This window comes from Chiloscyllium plagiosum, unplaced genomic scaffold (genome assembly GCF_037043375.1).
Source record: "Chiloscyllium plagiosum isolate Xiang-an unplaced genomic scaffold, Cpla_swu_hap1 HiC_scaffold_34, whole genome shotgun sequence".
NCBI lineage: Eukaryota > Metazoa > Chordata > Chondrichthyes > Orectolobiformes > Hemiscylliidae > Chiloscyllium > Chiloscyllium plagiosum.
In genome coordinates this window covers 46565569-46590392 of record NW_028270172.1, presented here as the reverse complement: position 1 = coordinate 46590392, position 24824 = coordinate 46565569, and the positions used below count along the sequence as shown (strand labels likewise).

At 39.2% G+C, this 24824-nt stretch overlaps 1 protein-coding gene and 1 long non-coding RNA gene across 4 annotated transcripts in view; one reads left to right on the top strand and one right to left on the bottom strand.

The window, feature by feature from the left end:
• Positions 1–6527, bottom strand: part of LOC148141158 (uncharacterized) — a 42699-nt gene extending 36172 nt beyond the window's left edge. The window contains exon 1 of one of the 2 annotated variants that reach the window (XR_015752903.1): positions 6403–6527. This is a non-coding gene — a long non-coding RNA (uncharacterized LOC148141158). The remainder of the gene's footprint in view (positions 1–6402) is intronic. The other variant, XR_015752902.1, reaches the window with a different exon arrangement.
• A 39-nt stretch (positions 6528–6566) lies between these two features.
• Positions 6567–24824, top strand: part of LOC122564343 (dysbindin) — a 198257-nt gene continuing 179999 nt past the window's right edge. Inside the window, exons 1-3 of one of the 2 annotated variants that reach the window (XM_043719076.2) lie at positions 6567–6723; positions 8085–8135; positions 11739–11789. In XM_043719076.2, the coding sequence (XP_043575011.2) occupies positions 6668–6723; positions 8085–8135; positions 11739–11789 (158 nt within the window). In that variant the 5' untranslated portion in view covers positions 6567–6667. The remainder of the gene's footprint in view (positions 6724–8084; positions 8136–11738; positions 11790–24824) is intronic. The other variant, XM_043719077.2, reaches the window with a different exon arrangement.

Below are 24824 nucleotides of genomic sequence, written 5' to 3'. Positions count from 1 at the left end.
CTAGATATAGTTAAAATGTTGAGCATCACTTTTAAAAGATTACCTTCTATTCTCCCTGTCACTCACTAAGACTCCCCACTTCCCTTAACCAACCCCATGGTAAAATTAACCTCCGTCTGTTACACTGGAACCCATTGCAATAATCCTCCCCTCTGATCTCCCCTCTGAGCTAACACACATCATCGTCCCTATGCTGACTTTCATCTTAGCCACCTTGTCACTGCCATTTTCTTCAGCTTTAGGACCACCTTCCCTCCAATGAGACTATCCATTTGCTGACTTTGACCATAGAATTCTTACTCTGCAGTGTTTCACTCCCCCTTTTATTATCACTATCCAATCTGCTTCCCAACACCCTCAGTCCAATCCGCTGGAATCTATCGTTGATGCCACCAAACTACCCTTTTGGACTTAATGCTCAGCCACCTTCCCTGCATGTGAAATGCCTTCCACTTGTACCAATGCCATTCAAGTACATAAACAACCCTTCCACACCTCTCCAATAACCCTTTCATCCTTTCCCAGACTGGCCTCTATCCTTGGTCAAGATCCTTGACCCATGTCCCTCACATTCCAGGTCCCTCCTTTGATCAACCTCATGCCCTGTGCAACTTAAACTAGTGCCATTCACTCTCAATCATAGTATGATATAGATAAACACTTCTGAAAGTAACAAGGTAGTGGCTATTCACTCATAAGTACTATAAGGTGATTACTTCATCTATTGTACGGCATTTAAATGTAGAATGAATCTAAAGGCATGTAATGCTTGCTCATGTTGAACTTATTTGTGAAGGTGCTGTGAAACTTTGTTCTGTTGAGCTGGCCTTTCAATAAGTATGACATGCTGAAACAGGCAAAAGCACTTCCGAGGCTTGATCTGTCTTAAACATTGGAGAAAATGAGGACTGTGGATGCTGGAGATCAGAGTCAAAAGGCAGCATCCAAGGAGCAGGAGAATGCGACGACATTCCAGATGAAGGGCTTATGCCTGAAACATCGATTCTTCTGCTCCACGTATACTACCTGACGTTCTGTGCTTTTCCAGTGCCACACTTTTCGGCTGTCTTTAACATTCCCAGAACTCAATTGTAAAAGTTAATTTTGCTGTTGGGAATCTGTTCTTTGGCCTCCCACGCAGTTAAGTTCTCTCAACTGTCTTTCTTTCAGCTCCCAGTTGCAGTATAAAATTCTGCCCTATGTTTGCATTTGTGGAGGATCACGGAATTAGTAGGCAGTATTTAAAAGTAAGCTGTCATCCACTGGAGACTAAGATACGGAGAAATTTCTTCTTTCAGAATGCTATCGGTTTTTGGAATTGACTTTGCAAAGAGATCAGTGTAGGCTGGATCATCAAATATATCTGAGGTTAAGTTAGATAGAATTTCAGTCTACAAGGGAGTTGTGGGTTAGGACTAGGCAAAAGGGAAGCCTGCAGATGCTGGAAATCAGAATCTAGATTAAAGTGGTGCTGGAAAAGCACAGCAGGTCAGGTAGCATCCGAGGAGCAGGAAAATCGATGTTTCGAGCAAAAGCCTTTCATCATGACTGGGCAGCAGGCAAGAGAGTGGAGGTAAGGCTACAATTGGATCAGCCATCATCTTACTGAATTGCAAAGAGGGCTCAGTTCGTTGCAGAGCCTCCTCAAGCTCCTATTTCTTATAATATGACCATATTGATTGGTGGAGCAGGCTCATTCCTCACGTGGCCTAATCCTTTTTGCAACTTCTTAAATTCTTATGCTCCACTTTTAATTTTAGTGGTCACAAGTACAAAACATAGCATTTATTCATGATTCTAAAGTAACTAACAATGAATCAAAATTTTATTTGTGAAATGCTGCAAGGATAACTGATTTAGATGAAAGAAATGTGCACTGTTGTACAAAAGCTAAGGTACTACTTTCAAGAGCTAGCTTTATCTTAGCTAACTTGTGGGTTGCTAATGTTGACACCTGTTCCACAAGTAAAGATGAAAGAAGTTTCAATCTCCTCACTTTCAGCAGAATACTTAATATGTAAAAAGTCTGCGTGATTAGCTACTGGAATAAAATCATGTTTTGTGAAACTGTGTAAAGGCAGCACAAACATCTACAAAATGTAACAATGCTGATATTCTAAAGAAAAAGAAAACAGAACCCACTAATTAAATCCAAGGACAGCTGAGTTTTACTGAAATGGTAACTATGGATATATTTAATATCTAGGATCCATTAAGGATTGAACAAAACTGCATACCTCAATGACCTGCAACTTCTCAAAGAAAATATAATTGGGTTGGCAGCCAATAGAAAGTTAATTAATTACACAGATGGAAAGCAAGCAGCTGTGTATCGTAACCTCTCTGTCATCGGTAAGATATTAAAAAAATTGAAATGTGTGACATGTAGAAATGTGAGAATTTCTTAACAACATGGAAATGACACCTTCAGGCAGGAATTAATTTTTAAACATCAAAGTTTGGGGATAACCAGTGTTCAGTAATCAAATTAGTGCTTTGCTTGGATTACTTGTCATTTACTATTATTATATTCAGGGATGACATACTAAATTACTGGTGGGTAGAGATTTGGTGTATAAAATGTGCCAAATTACAGTACGAAGGTCAATAAATCCAACAATTAATGTGAGATATGCATTCTCTTTTTATTACACCATACTTGCAATGGTACAAGAAGATTAATATGTTGTTACAAATACAGGCACTGTATATGATTTCAAGTTTTTTTATACCAGTATTAATTTTGGACTAGGAAAAAAAAACACAATTTAAAAAATCACTATGTAATCATTTATAGATGTGGCATAACTTGTACGAGATGTGGCTATAGATTTTAGCCAATTCTAATGAAATATAACATGCTGTTGAAGGTTTTAGTGTCACTTTAAAAATGGGTATTACAAAGACTAAGGTATTTCTATTAATTAGAATACAGAACATTCCTCTATATAATTGTGGGTAAGCTCACAGAAGGTTGAAATGCTACTTTAGAATTCAGGCAAGATCTAATTAGATTTGCAAACCTCATACAATCTTATGTCACGATTTTATCTACTTTCATTCACCTAGTGTCACAGCCAGCTTAAAGCAGGCAGCCCTGAACCATTGTCAGAAATCGCTGACCCCTACAGCACTAATACTTGAAAGGCTTTGCCTCCAATGTAGCCCTATACATACTTATTTTCTATTTAAACTCACCTGCTGAATGCTTGAGTGTTCCTTCCATCTCCCGGGTGCTGCTAATGCCCTCTGATAGAGGCAGAAACATTCAAAGTCCTCCTGCCAAACTTAACAGATGGCAGTACAACAGCTAAAGTGTGCCTGTGGTAATACCTGCCAAGGTTGGGGCTGTTAGAACATAGAACATAGAACAATACAGCACAGAACAGGCCCTTCGGCCCACGATGTTGTGCCGAACTTCTAACCTAGATTAAGTACCCATCCATGTACCTATCCAAATGCCGCTTAAAGGTCGCCAATGATTCCGACTCCACCACTCCCACGGACAGCGCATTCCATGCCCCCACCACTCTCTGGGTAAAGAACCCACCCCTGACATCTCCCCTATACCTTCCACCCTTCACCTTAAATTTATGTCCCCTTGTAACACTCTGTTGTACCCGGGGAAAAAGTTTCTGACTGTCTACTCTATCTATTCCTCTGATCATCTTATAAACCTCTATCAAGTCACCCCTCATCCTTCGCCGTTCCAACGAGAAAAGGCCGAGAACTCTCAACCTATCCTCGTACGACTTCCTCTCCATTCCAGGCAACATCCTGGTAAATCTTCTCTGCACCCTCTCCAAAGCTTCCACATCTTTCCTATAGTGAGGCGACCAGAACTGCACACAGTACTCCAACTGTGGCCTAACCAAAGTCCTGTACAGCTGCAACATCACTTCACGACTCTTGAATTCAATCCCTCTGCTAATGAACGATAATACTCCATAGGCCTTCTTACAAACTCTATCCACCTGAGTGGCAACCTTCAAAGATCTATGTACATAGACCCCAAGATCCCTCTGTTCCTCCACCTGACTAAGAACCCTACCATTAACCCTGTATTCCGCATTCTTATTTGTTCTTCCAAAATGGACAACCTCACACTTGGCAGGGTTGAACTCCATCTGCCACTCCTCAGCCCAGCTCTGCATCATATCTAAGTCCCTCTGCAGCCGACAACAGCCCTCCTCACTGTCCAAAACTCCACCTATCTTCGTATCATCTGCAAATTTACTGACCCACCCTTCGACTCCCTCATCTAAGTCATTAATAAAAATTACAAACAGCAGAGGACCCAGAACTGATCCCTGCGGAACTCCACTTGTAACTGGGCTCCAGGCTGAATATTTACCATCTACCACCACTCTCTGCCTTCGACCGGTTAGCCAGTTTTCTATCCAATTGGCCAAATTTCCCTCTATCCCATGCCTCCTGACTTTCCGCATAAGCCTACCATGGGGAACCTTATCAAATGCCTTACTAAAATCCATGTACACTACATCCACTGCTCTTCCCTCATCCACATGCTTGGTCACCTCCTCGAAGAATTCAATAAGACTTGTAAGGCAAGACCTACCCTTCACAAATCCGTGCTGGCTGTCCCTAATCAAGCAGTGTCTTTCCAGATACTCCTAAATCCTATCCCTCAGTACCCTTTCCATTACTTTGCCTACCACAGAAGTAAGACTAACAGGCCTGTAATTCCCGGGGTTATCCCTATTCCCTTTTTTGAACAGGGGCACAACATTCGCTACTCTCCAGTCCCCTGGTACCACCCCCGTTGCCAGTGAAGACGAGAAGATCATTGCCAACGGTACTGCAATTTCCTCTCTTGCTTCCCACATAATCCTAGGATATATCCCGTCAGGCCCGGGGGACTTGTCTATCCTCAAGTTGTTCAAAATGTCCAACACATCTTCCTTTCTAACAGGTATCTCTTCTAGCTTACCAGTCCATTTCACACTCTCCTCTTCTACAATACGGTCCCTCTCGTTCGTAAATACTGAAGAGAAGTACTTGTTCAAGACCTCTCCTATCTCTTCCGACTCAATACACAGTCTCCCACTACTGTCCTTGATCGGACCTACCCTCGTTCTCGTCATTCTCAGGTTTCTCACATACGCATAAAATGCCTTGGGGTTATCCTTGATCCTATCCGCCAACGATTTTTCATGCCCTCTCTTAGCTCTCCTAATCCCTTTCTTCAGGTCCCTTCTGGCTATCCTGTATCCCTCCACTGCTCTGTCTGAATCCTGTTTCCTCAACCTTATGTAAGCCTCCTTCTTCCTCTTTACCAGACATTCAACCTCTCTCGTCAACCAAGGCTCCCTCACACGACCATTTCTTTCCTGCCTGATAGGTACATACATATCATGGACACGTCGTATCTGCTCTTTGAAAAAGTTCCACATTTCCACCACATCCTTCCCTGACAGCCTATGCTCCCAACGTATGCTCCTCAAATCCTGCCTTACAGCATCGTAATTTCCCTTCCCCCAATTATAAAATCTACCTTGTTGTGCGCACCTATCTCTCTCCATAACCAAGGTGAAAGTCAGGCCACTACCACTGTTGTAGTGGTAGTGGCCTGACATCTGAGCAAGATGACCCAGGTTCAAGTTCCACCTACTCCATAAGTGTGTAGTAACATTACTGAGCAGATTGATTAGAAACATTTGAGGATTCTTGTGGTGCAGTGGAAGTATCCCTACCTCTGGACTAGAAAGTTCAGTTTCAAATTCCTACTGCTCCAGAGGGGTGTAATGACATCCCTGTACAGATTGATGAGGATAAGTATAACTGCCAAGGTCTTCCCGCTACCGGTTGTGTGTAAATCCCTATAGTCTACGAATCACCCTTGAAATTCCATTCTTGTCTTCACTATGGTCTCACCCCTCCCTATCTCTTTTAACGCCCTGTGGCCCATTAACCCTTCAAAATCTTGGCTTCTCTAGTTCTAGCCCCTTCGGATTCCTTGATTGTAATCTGATGGTGACTGTGCCTTTATATGTCAGGATCTTAATTTCAGGAAATCTCTTGCTGAACCTTTACATCTGTCCTTTAAGGGCACCACTTTGAACCAGTTCTGAGGAAGGATCACTGGGCCCAAAACATTAACTTTGATGTCTCTGCACACATGCTGCCAGACCTGCTGAGCTTCTCCAGCAACTTCTGTTTTTATTTCTGATTTTATAGCATCCGCAGTTGTTTCGGTTTTATCCCTTTAAACCTATCTTACTGATCAGGTTTCCACTCTAATATCTGCCTATTGACTGAAACACAGTGGGGCGTTTTATAGCATCCAAAACGCCAAGTTGTAGTATTTAAGTTACACTTCAAAATTATTGAGCGGAATAGCGAACCTCAGGGGTGATCGTCTTGGGGGGGGGGGGGGCTGACCTGACAAAGTGACGATGGTTGCCCGGCACCTGAGGAGTAATTCTTCCCTCCAAGGCCACAGTCCGTGCGGCTCGGCCCCTTCAAGCCGAGTCTAAACGGCCGCCCGTCGCGAGGAGATGGTTCCCGCCCTCGCGACTGCCGGAAGTGCGTGTACCAGAGGCCTAACCGTCCCCCGGTGCCGCTGTCAGTCAAAGCGGACTTAACCCGCCGCGGCTCCAGGATGACTCGCTTCCAGCGGCCCACTCAGTGATCGAAGCTGGAGAAGATGTTTGAGAATTTCAAAGAGCGGCTGCTGAGCGCGCAGCAGGATCTCAGCAGCGGGTAGGAGAGGCAGCGGGGGAACAGACCGGGTTGTGTGCGGGGGAAAAACCGGGCCCAAGGTTAAAATCAGGGCTGGGGATACTCCTTCCTCTACTGGAATGAGAGAGACATTTAAACCCACCTTAGTCAGACTACTGATTACTTTGTGAATTGTCTGTATTTCAAAGAAAATTGTTTTTGCCGGTGATGGCTAGTCACCCTGACTCTAGGCTGTAAAATGTCAAGTTGCGAAATCCACCCACTTTCTGAAGTTTGTAACCAGTTTCATTTTCAGCATAAAATTATTTTCAGCAAAGTTATAAACTTTGTTTTATAAAGTTAAATCTGTGTTTGGGAAGGGTTCTTTTATTATAAAAAGCTTTACAAATCCAGGTTTCCGACTACACTTCCTGCATGTTTTGTAAATCTTGAGTTGACAGCAGTGTGACAGTCATGTGAGAACAGAACTGTAGAGGAACGCTTTTTCATGATTTGGAAGAGCTGGTGTTGGACTGGGGTGTACGAAGTTGAAAATCACAACACCAGGTTATAGTCCAATAGGAAGGAGCAGCGCTATAAAAGCTAGTGCTTCCAATTAAACCTGTTGGACCATAACCCTGTGTTGTGATTTTTAGCTTTTTCTTCAGGAGAACTGCAGAGTCCGTGCAAGTGACGGCAAGTGAAGATTCCGTTAAAAACTGATAGGACCTGATTCTTGGGACTTTGGCTCACTCTTCTTCTACTGTCAGCTGAAGATGTGAGCTCCGGGTGCGATTTATTTCCTGCAGCCTAGAAACTTTCCTGTAATGGCTGAGCTGAAGTTGACAACTTGTGTAGGTCAAGGTATTGCAGAAAACCGTTTTTTTAAATGGTCCGTTAATGACTCTACTGGCATGCTTCTCAAAACCACTTCAATCAATACTGTCCCTTAATGAAAGGGGAATCTTCCAAAATGGGTATCCGTTTTGTGATAACTTACTAAATTCAGGGTGGGGGAATTTTCAAGGTGGCACTTCGGAAAGGTATACACAATATCCTATTAGTGATTATGCAAGACAACAAATCAATTTGTAACTAGCTAAAAGTGTGATATCAGTTAGTCGTGTTTGATATTCTGTGGCAAGTCTGTTGTGAAAATTGGTACTCCTGCGTCCATGTCTCAAACCTGTGAAAGGAAATAGTACAATATTTGTGCATTTATTTATTTTGTTTGATCTCTAAGTAATATTTATGTACTAGGAATTTCACAATTTGAGCATTGCAATGAATTGTTTGCAAACTAGAGGCCTGGGAAGCAAACATTGTTCCAGTACTATGTTAACATTTACTGTACTGCTATCTGCATCTATTAGGTTTAAATATTTCCTTGTCTTCAATTTCAGTTTAAAGATGCTGGGTGACAAATCTAAAGAAGTAAAAATTAAGAAGTCAAGGTAATTTTAATTTGCTACTTCCAGCACTTTGTGATAAAGTAACTTGGTTCTCTTGAATTTAAAAAAGTCAGTGGCATCAATACTTGGCAGATGTTGTAAAGGTATCATTTTATCCAAATAAGAAACTTATGATACTTTGAATGCTCAAGTCACTGGAAAATTATTTGCACGGAATGTTTGTTTTTACTCAGCTGCATTTGCAACCATCTCTTGAATTTCTGCTAGTTACAGAAATTTTCTGAGGGAGAAAAAAATCAGCAGCTGGCATTTTGTGGCATCGTTCCAAACTTTACAAAACAAATGTATATGTATTTCTAAGACCTTTTAATATGTTGGTATGCCTCTTATCCAATGCAGCAACAGGTCCACGTAATAACAGTTCCCACTTTGCTCATGCAAACTGTAATTTTCCTTGCATAGAAGAACAGCTGGTGTTTGACTTGATAGCATTGCTGGAAGAATTATAGATTTTCTATTGGATTCTATAGAGATTTGACATTTTCAATTTTTATAAGCTGCTAACAACTCTACTGAATATATTTTTGATTATTAGTAACTTTCTATTACACTCTGTTCAACTATTATCTTATTTACCTAACATGTTCTAGCACCAGTCATTTTCAAGATATGAGATGCACTCTCTTTCTGAGATATTTAACAATGTGACCAAGGACGTAGGTGGTGAGCAAGCTGAAGAGGACTGGTGCTGGAACAGCCCTGCTTCTCTCAATTTGAGAACTCAAAGAGAACAGATGCTTCGCTATTTAAGAGCACTTGACCCAGCATTCTGTCATGACTATAATCTTGACAGATTTGCTTGAGAAACCAGACTGTCCTAGGACTTTATGAGAAAGTGAGGACTGGAGAGCAGAGTCAAAAAGTGTGGTGTTGGAAAGGCACAAATGGTCAGGCAGCAGGAGAGTCGACATTTCAGGCATAAGCCCTTCAACAGGAATGAGGATTTTCCAGAGGATCATCCTATTGACTGTGTCAAAAGTCTTTGAGGAAAACACAAATGAAATAAAGGGCCATGTTCTACTCAAAGCAGTTTTCCAGAATTTTCTCACTGTGAGCATCCGAGAACAGTGTGGCATCCTTGGTGAAAGCTGCACAGTATCTCAGGTAGTTTTGTTTCTGCCATATTAATAAGTTTTTTTAAAGATGATACAAGCAAAATTGCTATTCAGGGAATTAAGAGCTCAGTAGTCGACATACACTGCTAGTCTTCCTTTGTTTTTCTAGACAGCAAAAAATTATAGCATTGTGAAAGTTATTTGACAACTTTTCATTGTTCCAAATGCATGAGAGGATCTTGTTCAAAAGCCTCTATTGTGTCAGGACCTGCTGCCTTAAAGAAATTCACCTGGATTTCTTGTCTTTTCCTGAAGCCTTTCCAAAGTTCATTTGTAATGGCTTTCTTGAAGAAAGCAACTCAAACCAGGACTGATGACTGTGGTAGTTCTGTTCAGCAAAATGTGCGTGTTCTGCCCATCTGTCTATATTGTTTCTGCCTGATCTTTTTTTTTATTTAAGGATGAACGATCAGCAGAGAGCAATGGTGTGGAACCTGCCATAGATTTATCTTGCATCTCTTGCAGCTCTCTCAAAACTATTACTGTTAGGTGTCAGAACGTGTCTCTTTTGGAGATGAAGATTAGATTGTTTTGCTGTGCAGGATTTGAGAGATGATTTCATCACTTTATCAAATCAATCTTGACATAATCACTTCTTTAGTCCAAGAGCATTGATTGTTGTTCCAGTGATAATGCTTTTAAAATTGCTCTGATTCTCAAAACAATCTCTAAAGTATATTATCTTTGAGCTTTTGATCAAGAATATTCTGAAACAGATTATCAGAAGTAATGTTACTCAGTTTACCTGTATTGAAGTGCTTTTGGTTAAGCTGAAGGAATTTGCAAGTTAAGAATTGCTCTGTTATGTGTTCAACATTCTGTCCCCTTTGCATGAGTATTTTCTATATCTTGGAGATCTCTCTGACACACTGCAATCATGTACCGTTGTTTTGACCTTTGGATATATCTGCGTAGTCTTGTGCTTATCAACTTGTCTGAATATCCTGTTGGTAATGGAGTAACATGACATTGAGTTTATTGACACCTTGGTTACTCAGAATACCTCTTTCCGGTTATTTCTGACTTTCCCTATATGGGAATTGAAGTCTCCTAGGGCCACGAGCTTATCAATATCAGACATTGACTTAATAAATTAATCCAGGTCCTCGTAGAATTTACCACATATCCATTACCACAGGATTTCTGAAGAAAGAAGCAAAGGTGAGTTTGCACAAAATCTGTATAAGAATTCTTTTTAAAGTGGAAGAACCACTGCATGGGAGGATTCCCACTCGCAGCTGCAGAAATCTGGTTCAGTGGCATGGAGAGAATCCTTGACACTGAAAAACGTCTTTTGACTCCAGTGGATGACCATGATAATTTTCATGCTTTGGCATGTTCTTCAGGCTCTCTGGCATCCTGCTAGAATACTACTTTGATTATTGAATCAAACAAGTGATTTCTTGTGCTGTGTTTGCTGGAACATTCTGCACATACCAAAGCAAATCACAAACTCTTGGGTGGAGGCTTGAAACCTACTCTCACCAGGTTTCTTGTTTATTTTTCTGAAAACAAAAATTGCTGGAAATCAGTATGTTAGGCAGCAGACATGGAGAGAGAGAGCTAATATTTCGAGTCTAGATGACCCTTCATCAGAGCCATCTAGACTCAATGTTAGCTTGCTCTCTCGACATGCATGCTGCCAAACTCGCTGTGATTTCCAGCATATTTTGTTTTCAGTGCAGATTGCACCATCTGCAGTAATTTACTCCTTTATTTTTCTAAATGTTTTTCCCTAACAACTTGTACTTAAGAATCTACCTAGGTACCATCTATACCTAAGATGGCGAGTAAGTGGTGACTTGTAAACTTTTCACTGTACTCTCATGAGTATATGTGAAATTAACATTAACTTGAATTCTAATTCAGTCCCCACCTGTCAAGACAGTGGTTCATGGTGTGACTGTTACTGCATGCAGACAACTTGTGGGATTTACAAGGGACAGCTGTGTCCAGTGTTGACCAAAGTGGATAAACTACTTAAAGCATGACCCATCACCACGTCAGAGCTGTCACCTCTTCCTGAACACACTCTACACATCACAATATTTGATATGGTCCAAGTAAAAGTGGCAATGAGTGACAACTAGATAATGTTAATATAATGCCATTCCTAATGAAGGGCTTATGTCTGAAATGTCCACTCTCTTGCTCCCCAGATGCTGCTTGGATGGTTGCACTTTTCCAAGCGCCACCCTTTTCAACTCTGACTCTCCAGCCTCTGCAGTCCTCATCTTTTCCTAATGCCTTTACCTGTCAGCTTTCTAGTTCTCAGCCATTATGTTGAAAACCAGACACTTGGATACCTGTATGAGCTCTTGTTTATGATAACCAAGTGTCTCAATTTCTTTTTTGAAAATATGATTCTTCTTGTAATGTAGCAATATAATGCTAAAATTCTTGATTAAAATGTTTCCAAACTGGATACTTCGAGCTAAAGTACAACTGTGATGTTTGTTTATTTTCACAGCACAGCAGATGGTTTGCCAAAGTTTGCTGCAGGAGCTGAGCTACTAAGCAGGTAAGGATAATTAGTTATACTTGTTGATAGTTTACGATAGCATAACATTCACAGCATAAGTTTCTATCACTGTTCAGATGTATTAGTAAGGCACTCAGTTCTTGTATCCCCTTGTTAAAATGGAAGGACTGCATATCTCTTGTTTAAATAAAAGAGAAAATAATTGAGCCTCCCAAATCAAGAACATTTGTCAGAGAGCAACTTGGACATAGCAACCATTCTATTGAAAGGTGGAATGCTTACAGCAGAAATAAAAGGCCATTCACTTGTATTCTCTTTGCAAGAGCAACTTGGCTCATCCATATAGCCCTGCAAATCTTTTCTGTTTAGGAGCTTATCAAATTCTCTTTCAGAAGTCCTGATTGAATTTTCCCCCTACAGAAGGAAGTGTATTGTATGTCTGCCAGCTCCATATAATCCTCGATTTCCTGAGAGACCAAAGATTTATATTGTTAATGAGGGAAAAAAAAACTATATCTGCTATTGTTTATAAATTACCACAAGTAACCGTTAATTCAACTACTATTAATAAATCTCTTAGACAATCAAATACTAAACCAATTATTTAAACTTCATTGTATGGAGTAACCAAATTGAGACCCTCAATTAAGCAAGTTAAACCACAACCCAATTTAGCTAAATTCAACCATTAATTGAGTATAGCTACGATTCCAACCAACAGTCTGTCTCCGGGTGTCCAGGATTCAAATCTTGTGCAGGGTGGTTCTCCAGAGTTCTGCTGAAGAATCCTGAAGTTGAACTCTTGCAGGATTTTTTTGTCTTGTGAAGTTTGTCATGTGACATTCTTGAGACTTTAGGTACATTCATCCACAACACTTCTAGGGTCATCAAATTTGTAGCTTATCTTTTATCAGGGTTAGCTTATCTTTTCCTTGTTACATTTGGTGTTAGCTGCCTGTTTGAAACACTGTCTGTCCTGCCATTAACTCCTTCACCTCAAGATGAGGCAACTGGTTTCAAGCAGATGTTAAAGCAGTTTATGTAGTTTCGACTCCATTTTCCCCCAAGGATGATTCATTGCATATTGCTTTTAATTCCTTGTCCTTTTATCTCAGGACACAGCTTATTCTAGTAAAGGTTATTGCTGATTCTTTCTATCTGTGAACATTTATTAAAATTCTGAAATTTACAATGTTGTGTCAGTATAAGTTGCACAATTTGGTAGATTTAAAAAAAAAATTCATTCACTCATCATAAACCTGTGAGCCTAATTTTGAATGCAAGCTAATTATAGAACTGTCTAGAAAATGCAACTATTAATCTTAAGAAATTCCTGAATTTGAGAATATGTATGAAGTTTAGCTTTGAATCACTGTAAATGAGTGCTGTAATTTTTGTTTATTTAAAATAAAGCAGAACTTGACATGAGAAACAATTTTGAATAATACTGCAGGTGCATTGATGAAGTTGCTTAACATAAGTTAGTTTCATCCTTTGCATAGAGTTTGTGTTCATTTGAAAACCTATCCAAAGATTCAGGAAGTTTGACTTAATAGCATGTTACTGCAAGGTGTGCTGCTATTTTGTTGAATGAGGTTTTGCTTGAAATGCCTTGGCTTCGTGCTTTTAGAGTCATAGTGTTGCAGCTTTACTCCTAAATGAGATCACAAGTAGCAACCCAGAATAATAATCAGGAATTGAAAAGGAGGGAGTAACCCAAAATTACAATTATCAGGCAAGTAGTACTGAGTAAATAGTTGGAACTAAGAGTTGACAAGTTGCCAGGTTCTCATGGATTTCAACCTAAGGTGTTAATAGAAGTAGCTTGTGAAATAGTTGATGCGTTGATTTTAATTTTGAAAACTCACTAGTTTCAGGAAAGGTTCCTTTTGGGTCGGGAAATAGCTAATTATTCAAAAGGAGGAACAAATGGATATTATTCTTGGGTTTCTAGAAGACATTTGATCACGTACAGTATCAAAAGTTATTATAGAATATAAAAGCCCATTAGGTAGGAATAGATTGACATGGGTAGAAGATTGGCCGGCTGACAAGAAGCAGCAAATAAATTGCTCTTTTTCAGGTTGGCAGATGGTTAAGAGATGCTGGGGCCTCCACTGTTTCCAATTTAAATAAATAATTTGAATGAAGTGATCAAAGGCATGGTTGCTAAATTTGCTGATGACACAAAGATAAGTAGGAAACTGAATTCTGAAGAAGACTCAAGAGCCCACTAAGTGACATAGGTAGAATAAATGAGTGGACGAAATCTTGTAAATTAAGTGCAATGTAGTAAAGTGTGAAATTACAGTAGTCCACCCGTACCTGTGGGGGGTACATTCCAAGACCTATCACAGAAGCCTGAAACTGCGGATAGAAGCTGAACCCATTCATTTAATTGGGAAATCTACCTTCCCAGCAGCCCCCTGTTTCCGGAATGTTCCCTGTAATATTTTCAGGCTGCGGTAAACCGTGGATTTCCAAGACTTGATGGCAAGACTGAGCAGATTGCCTTATGAGGAAAGGCAAGACAGGCTATGCCTATATCCTGTGGAACTTAAAAGTTAGAGGTGACTTGATTGAAACATATATAAGATCTTGAGGGGACTGACCACACGGATTCCAAAATTTATTTGCTCTTGTGGGGGAATCTAGAACGAGGGGTCATATTGTAGAAATAATAATTTGTCCATTTAAGATGAATAAAGATTGTGACTCTTCATAATTTTATTCCTCAAAAGGCAGTGAATGCAGACCCTTTTTAAAGTATTTTTATGGTACAGAAGTTCTTGATTACCAAGGGATGCAAGGAGGGTAGGTGATGGCCTGATGATATTATTGCTAGATGCTTAATCCAATGACTCAGCTAATGTCTGGGGACCTGGGTTCAAATCCTGTCATGGAGGTGTGGCGTTTGAATTCAATAACATTAAGAGTCTAATGATCATGAATCCTTTGTTAATTGTTGGACAAACCCATCTAGTTCACTAATGTCCTTAAGGTTGGAAACTGCAATCCTTACCTGGTTTGGCCTCATGTGATTCCAGACCCATAGCAATGTGATTGACTCCTAGTTGCCCTGTGGGTAATTAGGGATAGGCAATAAATTCTAGCTTAGCTAGTGAAACTCTCATCCCATGAATCAATTTTTAAAAAAAAAACAAAAATGGTTATCGGGGATATGCAGGGATGTAAAGATAGGGCGTAAAATCAGATCAACTGTTATCTTACCGAATATTGGAGCAGGCTGAAAGGGCCAAGTGCTCTACTCTTGTTTCTTGTTCATATGGTCATAAAAAATGATCCTTTTGTTACATATGCATTACACATAACCTTTTTGAATTTTAATGTATGGCATAGTCTGAAGTGCTGATATCAGATGCCAAATATACTTTTGATATGATGCCAATTTCCAGTGGCTTACAGGTCGCAAACTGAAGTAGTAATACTTGCCCTGTCCACAGATTCTCTCTCACACTTCCTGAGTTTTTCCAGCATTTCCTCTCTCTACATTTCAAATTCACTCTCAGAAATGAGAAAAGTTCAAAATTTCATTTTACACCAATCAGACTTGGAAGCATGGAGGTCCTTAAAATGTTATTAGATCATAGGTTTCTGAAAGATAAAACTGTGGAGTGACTTAGACTATTACAGAATTATAAACAAATCAGTGCTAATAGGCTAGGACATGCTGTTTTGCTATTCATTATGTTAATTTGGGGGATCATTACTTATAATATAATACCCATACAGATTAAATCCAGAGAATAGCTCAATTGGGGAAAGAGATTAAGTTCATTACGTACAATAGCATGATTGAACCAAGTCATTGTAGCTGAACCTAACCTATCGTGATGGTTCTAAAACTGGAAGGGTCACAGATTTGAAATTGATTTCGTAAAGCCAAGATGCTAACAAAACTGTTGGACTGTAATGATGAAATTGGAACACAGGATCTGTCACAATAATCATCTAGTTGAAAAGGTGTTGGCAGGTTCTGTTAACAGATTTAAATAAATATCAACTTGTTCAACACCAGATGGACTTTACCAGTGTGAAGTCATATCATTTAGAATGAAAAAAAGCACCAGCAACAATGCAGCAATTAACCGATAAAGTAATAAAAGGAATATGTAATTTTGTTTACATCAACGACATGGTTGTTTTAGCCAGATCTGGGAAGGATGTTTATATTGTTTGAACTTTTTCCTCAGCTACAAAAAACAACTTTGTTATAAATTTGGTTCAGTTAATTTGCCAAGGCAAAGGTGACTTATTTGTGCCGTACTGTGGGACAAGGCCTAGTTGCACATAGACAAATGACATTACAGGCTGTTTTGGATTTTCCTGTGCCTCGGAGAAAATGTCATTTTGTCTTAATGTTGGTACAAGTGGACTCTTTTGCTAGTTTATTGTCAGCTTCAGCACTATTGTTTCACCTTTTAACAAATTTGTTGAAAAAGGCAGAAAATTTGAAAAGTGCCTTTGAAAATTTGAAGAATGTGCTGACCACAGCAATGTTTACATGTGGTCAGTTTACAGGTAAAACCAATGTTAACTATTCAAAAAGCAATATTGCTTTGTGATGGCTTTTCAACATTTTAAAATATGTATTGACAACAACATGGAAGAAACTGTCATTTTTACAGGTCACAATCATTCACTGCTTTAGAAACATTTTTTCTAAAATTGACAGAGCAAATTTCTCTAACTATATAATTTGAGAATTGTTCATGTGCTTTGAAAGGAAATGATATAGTGAGCCCTCAGTTGAGACCATGTGCAAGATACTGGGTGATGTGGAACCAATGAACATATGTAAAATAAGGCTAATGTGGAATTCATTATATATCTATTGTCAACACTTGAGCACAGTTAATGTAACATAGTGGTGATGTGTAGACAACTTTTAAGCAATGAAAATGCCTCTTAAAGACCAATTTTCATTATTTTTGGAGGGGACAAAATTGTGATGTATGGGGTGTGATATTTATTTATTTTTAGATATAATGTATTTTTAAGTTATTTTGAATTAGTGATGTATGGATTTTTCTGCACTTGAAATATTAATTAACTTGTATTTCTGTAGGCATGGTGATTTCTTTTATACCAACTTGATAAGAGAAATAGCCTTTCGGGCACATGGATTTCTTTTGCATTAGGAGAGTATAAGATCAAGCAAGGTAAACTATTAGGCATTAAGTTTCAGTTAGAAAATCTGGACTTGATTTTCTTTTAAGTTTAGGAGGAACAACCATAGCATGGAAACTTTTTTTTCTTAGTTTCCAACTGGTACAATTGTGCAGAAGTCTTAAGTGCAGATGGATGTGTAAAGCACTGCTCCTGAGAAAGGGAAAAATAGATTATCTTCAAGTAAGGAGTTTAATAATTATCCCAGACTAGAAGTCTTTGGATAAAACCTTGAAGAGGTCACTTGAAGCTGAGTATATTGACACTCCGATGTATGTGAAAGATCCAGGAAAAGGCCATCAGATTTTCCAGACTGGGAGCTGAAGTTGGCACACAAACTAAATAACAACTGGTCAAGTCACAGATTTATTCACAGATTTCAAATGCACACTTCCTTGGGGTTGCCAGTGGATTCTAAAATCTATGAAGTGATCTTTTTGAAAGTACAGTATTGTACAGTGAGTTGCTAAATCCTGCTTTTTTTAATTGCATTAATTATGGTTATTTTGGTATAACAGCACCACCCATGATCAAATTTAGATTCCAACCATTTTAAAACTGTGGTGGTGAGGGGTGTTGTTGGGGTTGTGAAATCATACTGCATGCATCTGTAGTCCTCATAAGGATTGCTGCAGTCCCTGGTAAAGATTTGTTTCCCACAACATTTTTGCTTTTGTCTTCCGTTATAAGCAGGTTTTGGATCTTAATACAAAAAGCCCAGATAATGAGTAAAAATCATGTTTTTAAATTTTGGGAGAAATTTACTTTCTGTGAATGGATGAGATATTGGGTGAAAGTAAACTTGAGGTCCATCTAGTTTACTTCTATCATCCTGCAATCACATTACATGCTAAGTAATGGAGTTGTTGATTAGTGTAAATCATGAGCATTAGTCAAATTTTAAGCTCTCCAAACACACCCTTTCAAACATCTTACACCGCAGAATGAAATATGAGTCCTGGGGGTGTTGCTGAATAAAGTGACCTTGCAATGCAGATTCATAGTTCCTTGAAAGTAGAGTTGCACGTAGGAAGGATAGTGAAGAAGGCACCTTTATTGCTTGCCTTTATTGGTCAGTGCATTGAGTATAGAAGTAGGGAGGTCATGTTGAGGCTGTACATGTTGATTAGGTCACTTTTGAAATCCTGCATGCAATTCTGGTCTCCCTGATATAGGAAGGATGTTGTGAAACTTGAAACTTGAAAGGGTTCAGAAAAGATTTGCAAGGATATTGCTAGGGTTAGACAGTTTGAGCTTTAGGGAGAGATCGATTAGGCTAGGGCTATTTTCCCTGGAGTATCGGAGGCTGAGGGGTGACCTTATAGAGATTTATAAAATCATGAGGGGCATGGTTAGGGTGAATGGCTGAGGTCTTTTTCCCAGGTTAGGAGAGACCAAAATTTACAGGGCATGGGTTTTGGGTGAGAGGGGAAAGCTATAAAAGGGACCTAAGGGGCACTTTTTTCACACCGAGGGTGGTGCATGTATGGAATGAGCTTCCAGAGGAAGTGGTGGAGGCTGGTACAATTACAGCATTTAAAAGGCATCTGGATGGGAATAATGCGTGTTTCATCAATACGAATTGACTATAACATGATTGAATTGTGGATGCTGTTTGATTAACGTGAGCTTTTTACTGAGTGCGTATAGCGATTTTGGTTTTTTTTATATAGCGACCTTCTACAGTGCAATGCCCTGTAATGAATAGGAAGAGTTTAGAAGGATACTGGCAAATGGAGCAAGAGTATTTAGAATGTTTGGTCAGCATGGATGAGTTGGACCGATGGGTTTGTTTCCATTGTTGTGCAGCTGTATAAACTGTGTGGGGTCGTATTCAAATAATGACCGATTCAGCAACCGCAAGTAGCGCCAATTCGAGGCGGTAATAGAATCCCGAAATACAGTTCTTACACTAGCCTCTTTTTATACACAGTTCTTGTATATTAAAATGCCATTACTGTGGTGTACATTGTTTTATCTATAGTACACAAGGGTTTGAAGGGCTTCTGTCCAGGGATGGGTTAAAACATTGTGCTAAGTACTGGCTGATACTCCTGAGGATAAAGTGTGTCTGTCCGGTCTGCTTGCATAACTACGAGGTGTTAGTCCTTTTGTAATTTGTTAATATTAGTAAAAGCACTAGGCTTATAAATAAGTTATAAATTGTACCTTACTTAAAAGAATAAAGGATATTTAAACTGATTGGGTTGTGAGGTTTATTTACTATTTGCTGGTGTGAGTTTCATTCATGCAATTTCACGTAAGCGCTGTTTTGACAGTTTCTTAAAGGGATATTAGCCCAGTTAAAAGATACTTAACAAGTACATACTAATTGTGGAAACTGTTTGGTGTTCTGTAATTCATTCAGGTCAAAGAGATGGTTGGTAAGGGCTGATAAATATTATCATGTTTCATGGAGACTTGATGGCGGGGTTAGTATTGTTCTGTATGCTACACTTTTTTAAAGTAGTGAGGGCTGATAAGGTGTGGAGATGCAGTAATGGGTTTGAAAGGGTTGTTTCGATTAAAGACCAAATTTAAAACAATCCTATCTTATGATAGTAAATATACCACAGAACTGCAGTTTTATGAATGAATGATAGTTTTATAGTAGGGAGTTATGAATAAATGAAACATGAATGTGGTGGTAGTTTGTGAGTGGGTTAGTAAAGTTGGTGTTAATGAATACAGCAAGCTGGTGAGTGAGTTAGTTCAGATAACCTAAAACACACTATTTCACAACAAGCATATCGTTTGTTGCCATTTTGAAATGAGAATGAAAACATCAATAATTCATGTCAAGTTCATGCACAACATGCATATCTCCAATCTTTGTGAAGGTTCTATTCTCTGTCAACCATCTTCCTATTTGGCATGAACATCATCTTGTTGAGGAACACTTGTACAAGTCGAGCTCAAAAGTTAGACACCCAATAAAGCTACAATCTGAATGTTATCTCTTCGCATGCAGCTCTCGATCTCATTAGTTATGAGGTCGGAACATTTGCCACACTAAATAACTGTATTCTGTGTGGTACAATTTCATTTTCACTGCCATGATTGTGCACATAAACCTCTCCACAAGGATCTTGATTTTCGTCATGGGTTTATATTAGAAAATCAGCATAGATTTTAATTTTGCTCCTTTTGCCATCCAAGGATGTCTTCTCATGTCCCCTAGTTTTCACTTGAACCATTTTTATACTTTTCCTCTGCATAGATTAACATCAAAAATCAAGGGCATTTCATGAACGCTGCTGATCAGATGTTATGGGTACTTCTGTTTCTGCTGTTTGTGCTGCTCATGAACTGCTGCAAAGTGTTAATTTTCACATTGAGGTTTTTTGATAGGCTGTGATTTTGTTGGCCTTCTGAAACACTAATACTTTAATTCCATAAATCAGCTAAACCAATTAGCTGTTGCTCTGATTCTTTGCTAGGCTCTGTTTGATTGGCCCACAAATGCATATATGCACATTGAATTTCTGTGATGGTATAAGATGTGAAGATTTTTGATCTAGTCCAGTATATGCTTCTCAAGATTAGGCCAGTGTGTTGTTCCTGTCCTTTTATTGTGCATTTGGTCTTGGGTATAATGTTCATTTTCCATTCGTTGACCAGTTTTTTGCTAACAATGTATTCTCTTATCACAGTGTAGCTGTTTAATAAGTTTGCCAATATTGCAAGTTACAGCTTGAAATCAGCTTCACAGTTTATCTTTTTATTGAAAGATGTTTCTCTTTTGCCATGCATCGTCTTAAACTCAAGTGCATCTTCACAACTTAGCCCATGTTGCTTTGCACCCAGTAATAGGGCAGATAAAGCATGCATTTTTTTTTAGATTAGATTGCTTACAGTATGGAAACAGGCCCTTCGGCCCAACAAGTCCACACCGCCCCGCCGAAGCGCAACCCACCCAGACCCATTCCCCTACATTTACCCCTTACCTAACACTACGGGCAATTTAGCATGGCCAATTCACCTGACCTGCACATCTTTTGGACTGTGGGAGGAAACCGGAGCACCCGGAGGAAACCCACGCAGACACAGGGAGAATGTGCAAACTCCACACAGTCAGTCGCCTGAGGCGGGAATTGAACCCGGGTCTCTGGCGCTGTGAGGCAGCAGTGCTAACCACTGTGCCACCGTGCCGCCCACTTATGGTGTAAAAATTGATGTGAGTATTGCACAAATACAAAAACTTGTTTTTAGAGCTGGAAAAATGGAGTTGTCTTATACCTCTTGTTTACAATAGTCATGCAATCAATCTCTCTCGGTAAGTCTATATGAACTCCAATGTTGGGTGAGCAAACTTGTGTTGTAAAGCTTTGGGTACCATTGATTTAAAGTTGTCTATTCTTCCAACCATTTTGTACTTACTATACTCATCTAAATTGCTCACACTTCATATTAATATATTTTCTGAAGGTGATATAATTTTGCCTTTAAGTCAATATAATATTCCAGCCATCATGTCACAAACCTGTCATAGATTTACCATCCATTTACCATCCTTTAAGTACAGGCCTCTGATAAGGATGGGGATGAAAGTGAACTGAAACCTCTGATCCCTTATTGTCTGTAATCAAAAGGAAAATGTGTTTCTTAACCCTTGAGGGTGTGCTCAATTTGTGTAATGGAAGAGCTTTCTGTAGGTTTAAAGGTTATTCGTTGACCTGTTCATTCTGAAATTCCAATCCTCCATACCTTACTAAATCTTAACACCACTCTCCCTCCCTCTTCCCCTAACACTCAGCAGTTAGAAGAAAATAATGCATTTGTACAAGGAAGAAATAATTCAGATCTGGTAATAGGTTGATGTTATGATTATTAAATACTGCAGGGTAAAAGGTTTGTGCATACTAAGGCTTTTGCAGTTTTGCAATTACAATTTTGAATGTTCAAATCTGATCTCATGACTCAACTAGGTTTGATTTCAAGGGACTTTTCATTTTCAATGTGCTACTGATTTCGGTGCCAACTTTGAGGAACTGCAGCATTGATCTAATGGGCGGCACGGTTAGCACTGCTGCCTCAGAGCGCCTGAGACCTGGGTTCAATTCCTGCCTCAGGCGACTGACTGTGTGGAGTTTGCACATTCTCCCCGTGTTTGCGTGGGTTTCCTCTGGGTGCTCCGGTTTCCTCCCACAGTCCAAAAATGTGCAGGTTAGATGAATTGGCCATGCTAAACTGCCCGTAGTGTTAGGGGAATGGGTCTGGGTGGGTTGCGCTTCGGGGGTCGGTGTGGACTTGTTGGGCTGAAGGGTCTGTTTCCACACTAAGTTAGTAATCTAATCTAAATCAGTTGTCCTGCAAATGTGGCAAAGATAGATATGTGTGAATAAGTTTTTTTTAAGTGGATTTGATATTTCTGTTGACTATTCAACTGGAATTGATAGTCAGTATGAAAACCTTTACAGGTAATTGTGATTAAGCATAATTTTATCTTTGTGAAAGAGCAGCATAATATTAATTAGTATCTGTAAAGATTGATTTCTGGAAATTTAAATTCTCTCACTAGGCTTGTATCTTAAGTTGGTATTAATTTGAAAAATAGTTTATAAACAATACATTTGTGATCCTTGTAATTCATTAGGTCGAGGTTCTACTATTGGCAATGATTTATTGTATAGTTACCTTCACCTAGTGTTGTATAGTTTAAGGTGAGGTGTACAAAGTGCCTATTGTTTTTAATATTATTGTACAATGTCTAATTGAATATGATTTGCTTACACTATTTTCTAGGATACCAAAGTGGAGAGGGTGCAAGGTTTACAAGGATGTTAACAGGAATGGAGGTTTTGAGTTATAAGGAGAAGCTAGATAGGTTGGAATGTTTTTGACCGTACTTGGGAAGTCGAAGGGTGGCCTTTTATAGTGGTTTATAAAATCATAAGGGACATGGATAAATTGAATAGCAAAGTTCTTTTCCCTAGGGTGTGGGAATTCAAAATTAAAGGGCATAATTTTAAGGTTGAGAGGAGAGGATCAGTGTTAGGAAAATGAGTCTTTTTAATATATATTAATAGCCTAGACCTTGGTGTCGAAAGTATAGTTTTCGCAAGGGCAATGAGGGATGAGCAGTAAATGCTGACCTGGCCAGTAAAGTCCATATCCCATGCATGAATAAAAAAATCAAAATTTGCAGATGAATCAAAATGTGGAAGCATTGTGAGCTGATGAGCAAGAAACTTTAGAACTTCAAAAGGACATAAACAAGTTGGAATAACAGACAAATGGCAGGTGTGAAGTGTTTGGTTTTGGTAGGAGGAACATGGTGTCATGGCTTAACTAAGAACAGTGCGCCAATAATCCTGTCCAGCAAGTGTCACAACATGTACAAAATACAAGTTAGGCCACCAAGATGACCCGTTTACTTGCCTGGCTACTATTCAGGTGAAAAACCATTCATACTACGTTTTATCATTACCAGAAAATAATTATTTATTGCTATCTGCTTTGTTTTAACATGTCAGAAATCAGATGACACCAGATTGTAGTCCAACAGACTTGTGTGAAATTACAAGCTTTCAGAGTACTGTTCCTTCATCAGGTGATGTTGCCCAAGGCTGGAATTGAACCCATGTGCTGGCGCTGTGAAGCAGCAGTGCTAACCACTGAGCCACCCTACTGGCCCTGTAAGCTTACCTTCTTATCAGAAGTAGCTTCTTTGTTCCTTGTTCCATTTGTCCTTAACTGTCTGTTCGAAGACACCGCTTTCGTGTAGTTAACACCTTAAATTCTTCACGGCAATCAGTTGTCCTTGTGGCAAAAAGCATTCAGTTTATTAAGTAGGTGTCAAAGCAGTTTTGTTTATGCAATGGTGAATTGCTTTCAGTCTCTGTAACAGCTTGTTTTGTTCCTTACCAGCTTATTCCAGACAGTTATTGCTGCTGCATTCAATCTATGAAGTTAATAAAAGGTGTGAAGTCATTGTTATAGGAAAGTTTAGGAACAGAAAGATCTGTGTATATATTTGCATAAATCATTAAATGTGCATTATGTGTTGTGAACATGCTTAATAAAGCATACAATATCCTTGGCATTATTAATTAGGATTGTGTAAGAAGCAGGAGGTTATGTTGAACTTGTAAATGATGTTAGTTTGGCCACAGCTGGTGTATCACGTTTGCTTCTGGATATTGCACTTAAGGTATGAAGGTATTGAAATAGTGCCGAAGATTCATGAGAATGATTCAATGGTTAGTGAACTTCAGTTTAGGCAGTTTAATTGGAGAAGCTAGGACTGCTCTTTTTGGAAGAGAAGCGGCTGAGGGCAGATGTGATAGAGGTATTCAAAATCATGAGAGATCTGGACAGAGTAGATCAGGAGACATTGTACCCAATCATTAAGAGGTTAGAGATTGAGAACACTCCAGTTTAAAATGATTAATGAAAGAGGCAAAAACCTTTGCCATGAAGCAAATGGTTAAGGCCTAGATGTACTGACTCTGTTTGTGTGGTGCAAGCAAGCTCAATTGAACTATTCAGAGGGGAATTAGACCATTACTTGAAGACAAAAAATGCACATGTGAAAAGGTTTATGTAGGAAGTGAGACCGGTTGTACTTCTGGAATGCTGGTGCATTCATAATGTGCTGAAGGGAACCTCATGCTATAAGTTGAAGTGTCCACCTGGCACTTCTGTTCAGACTTGACGTTGCTTGTTAATGATTCTTCAACAAGATACCACACAGGTTCCAGATTTCCTCTATGCTGCTATGTCTGAATAGTTTTCTAATTGTAACAAGTTTCAATGGTGAATCTTAGCTTGCATGTGCAGTGAACACCGAACATCATTTGTTTGGTACTGAAGCAACTTCAGCCCAATCTCTCCTTTTTTTTAAAAAAAAACAAAATTGTTTGATTTGACTATGATGAAGAC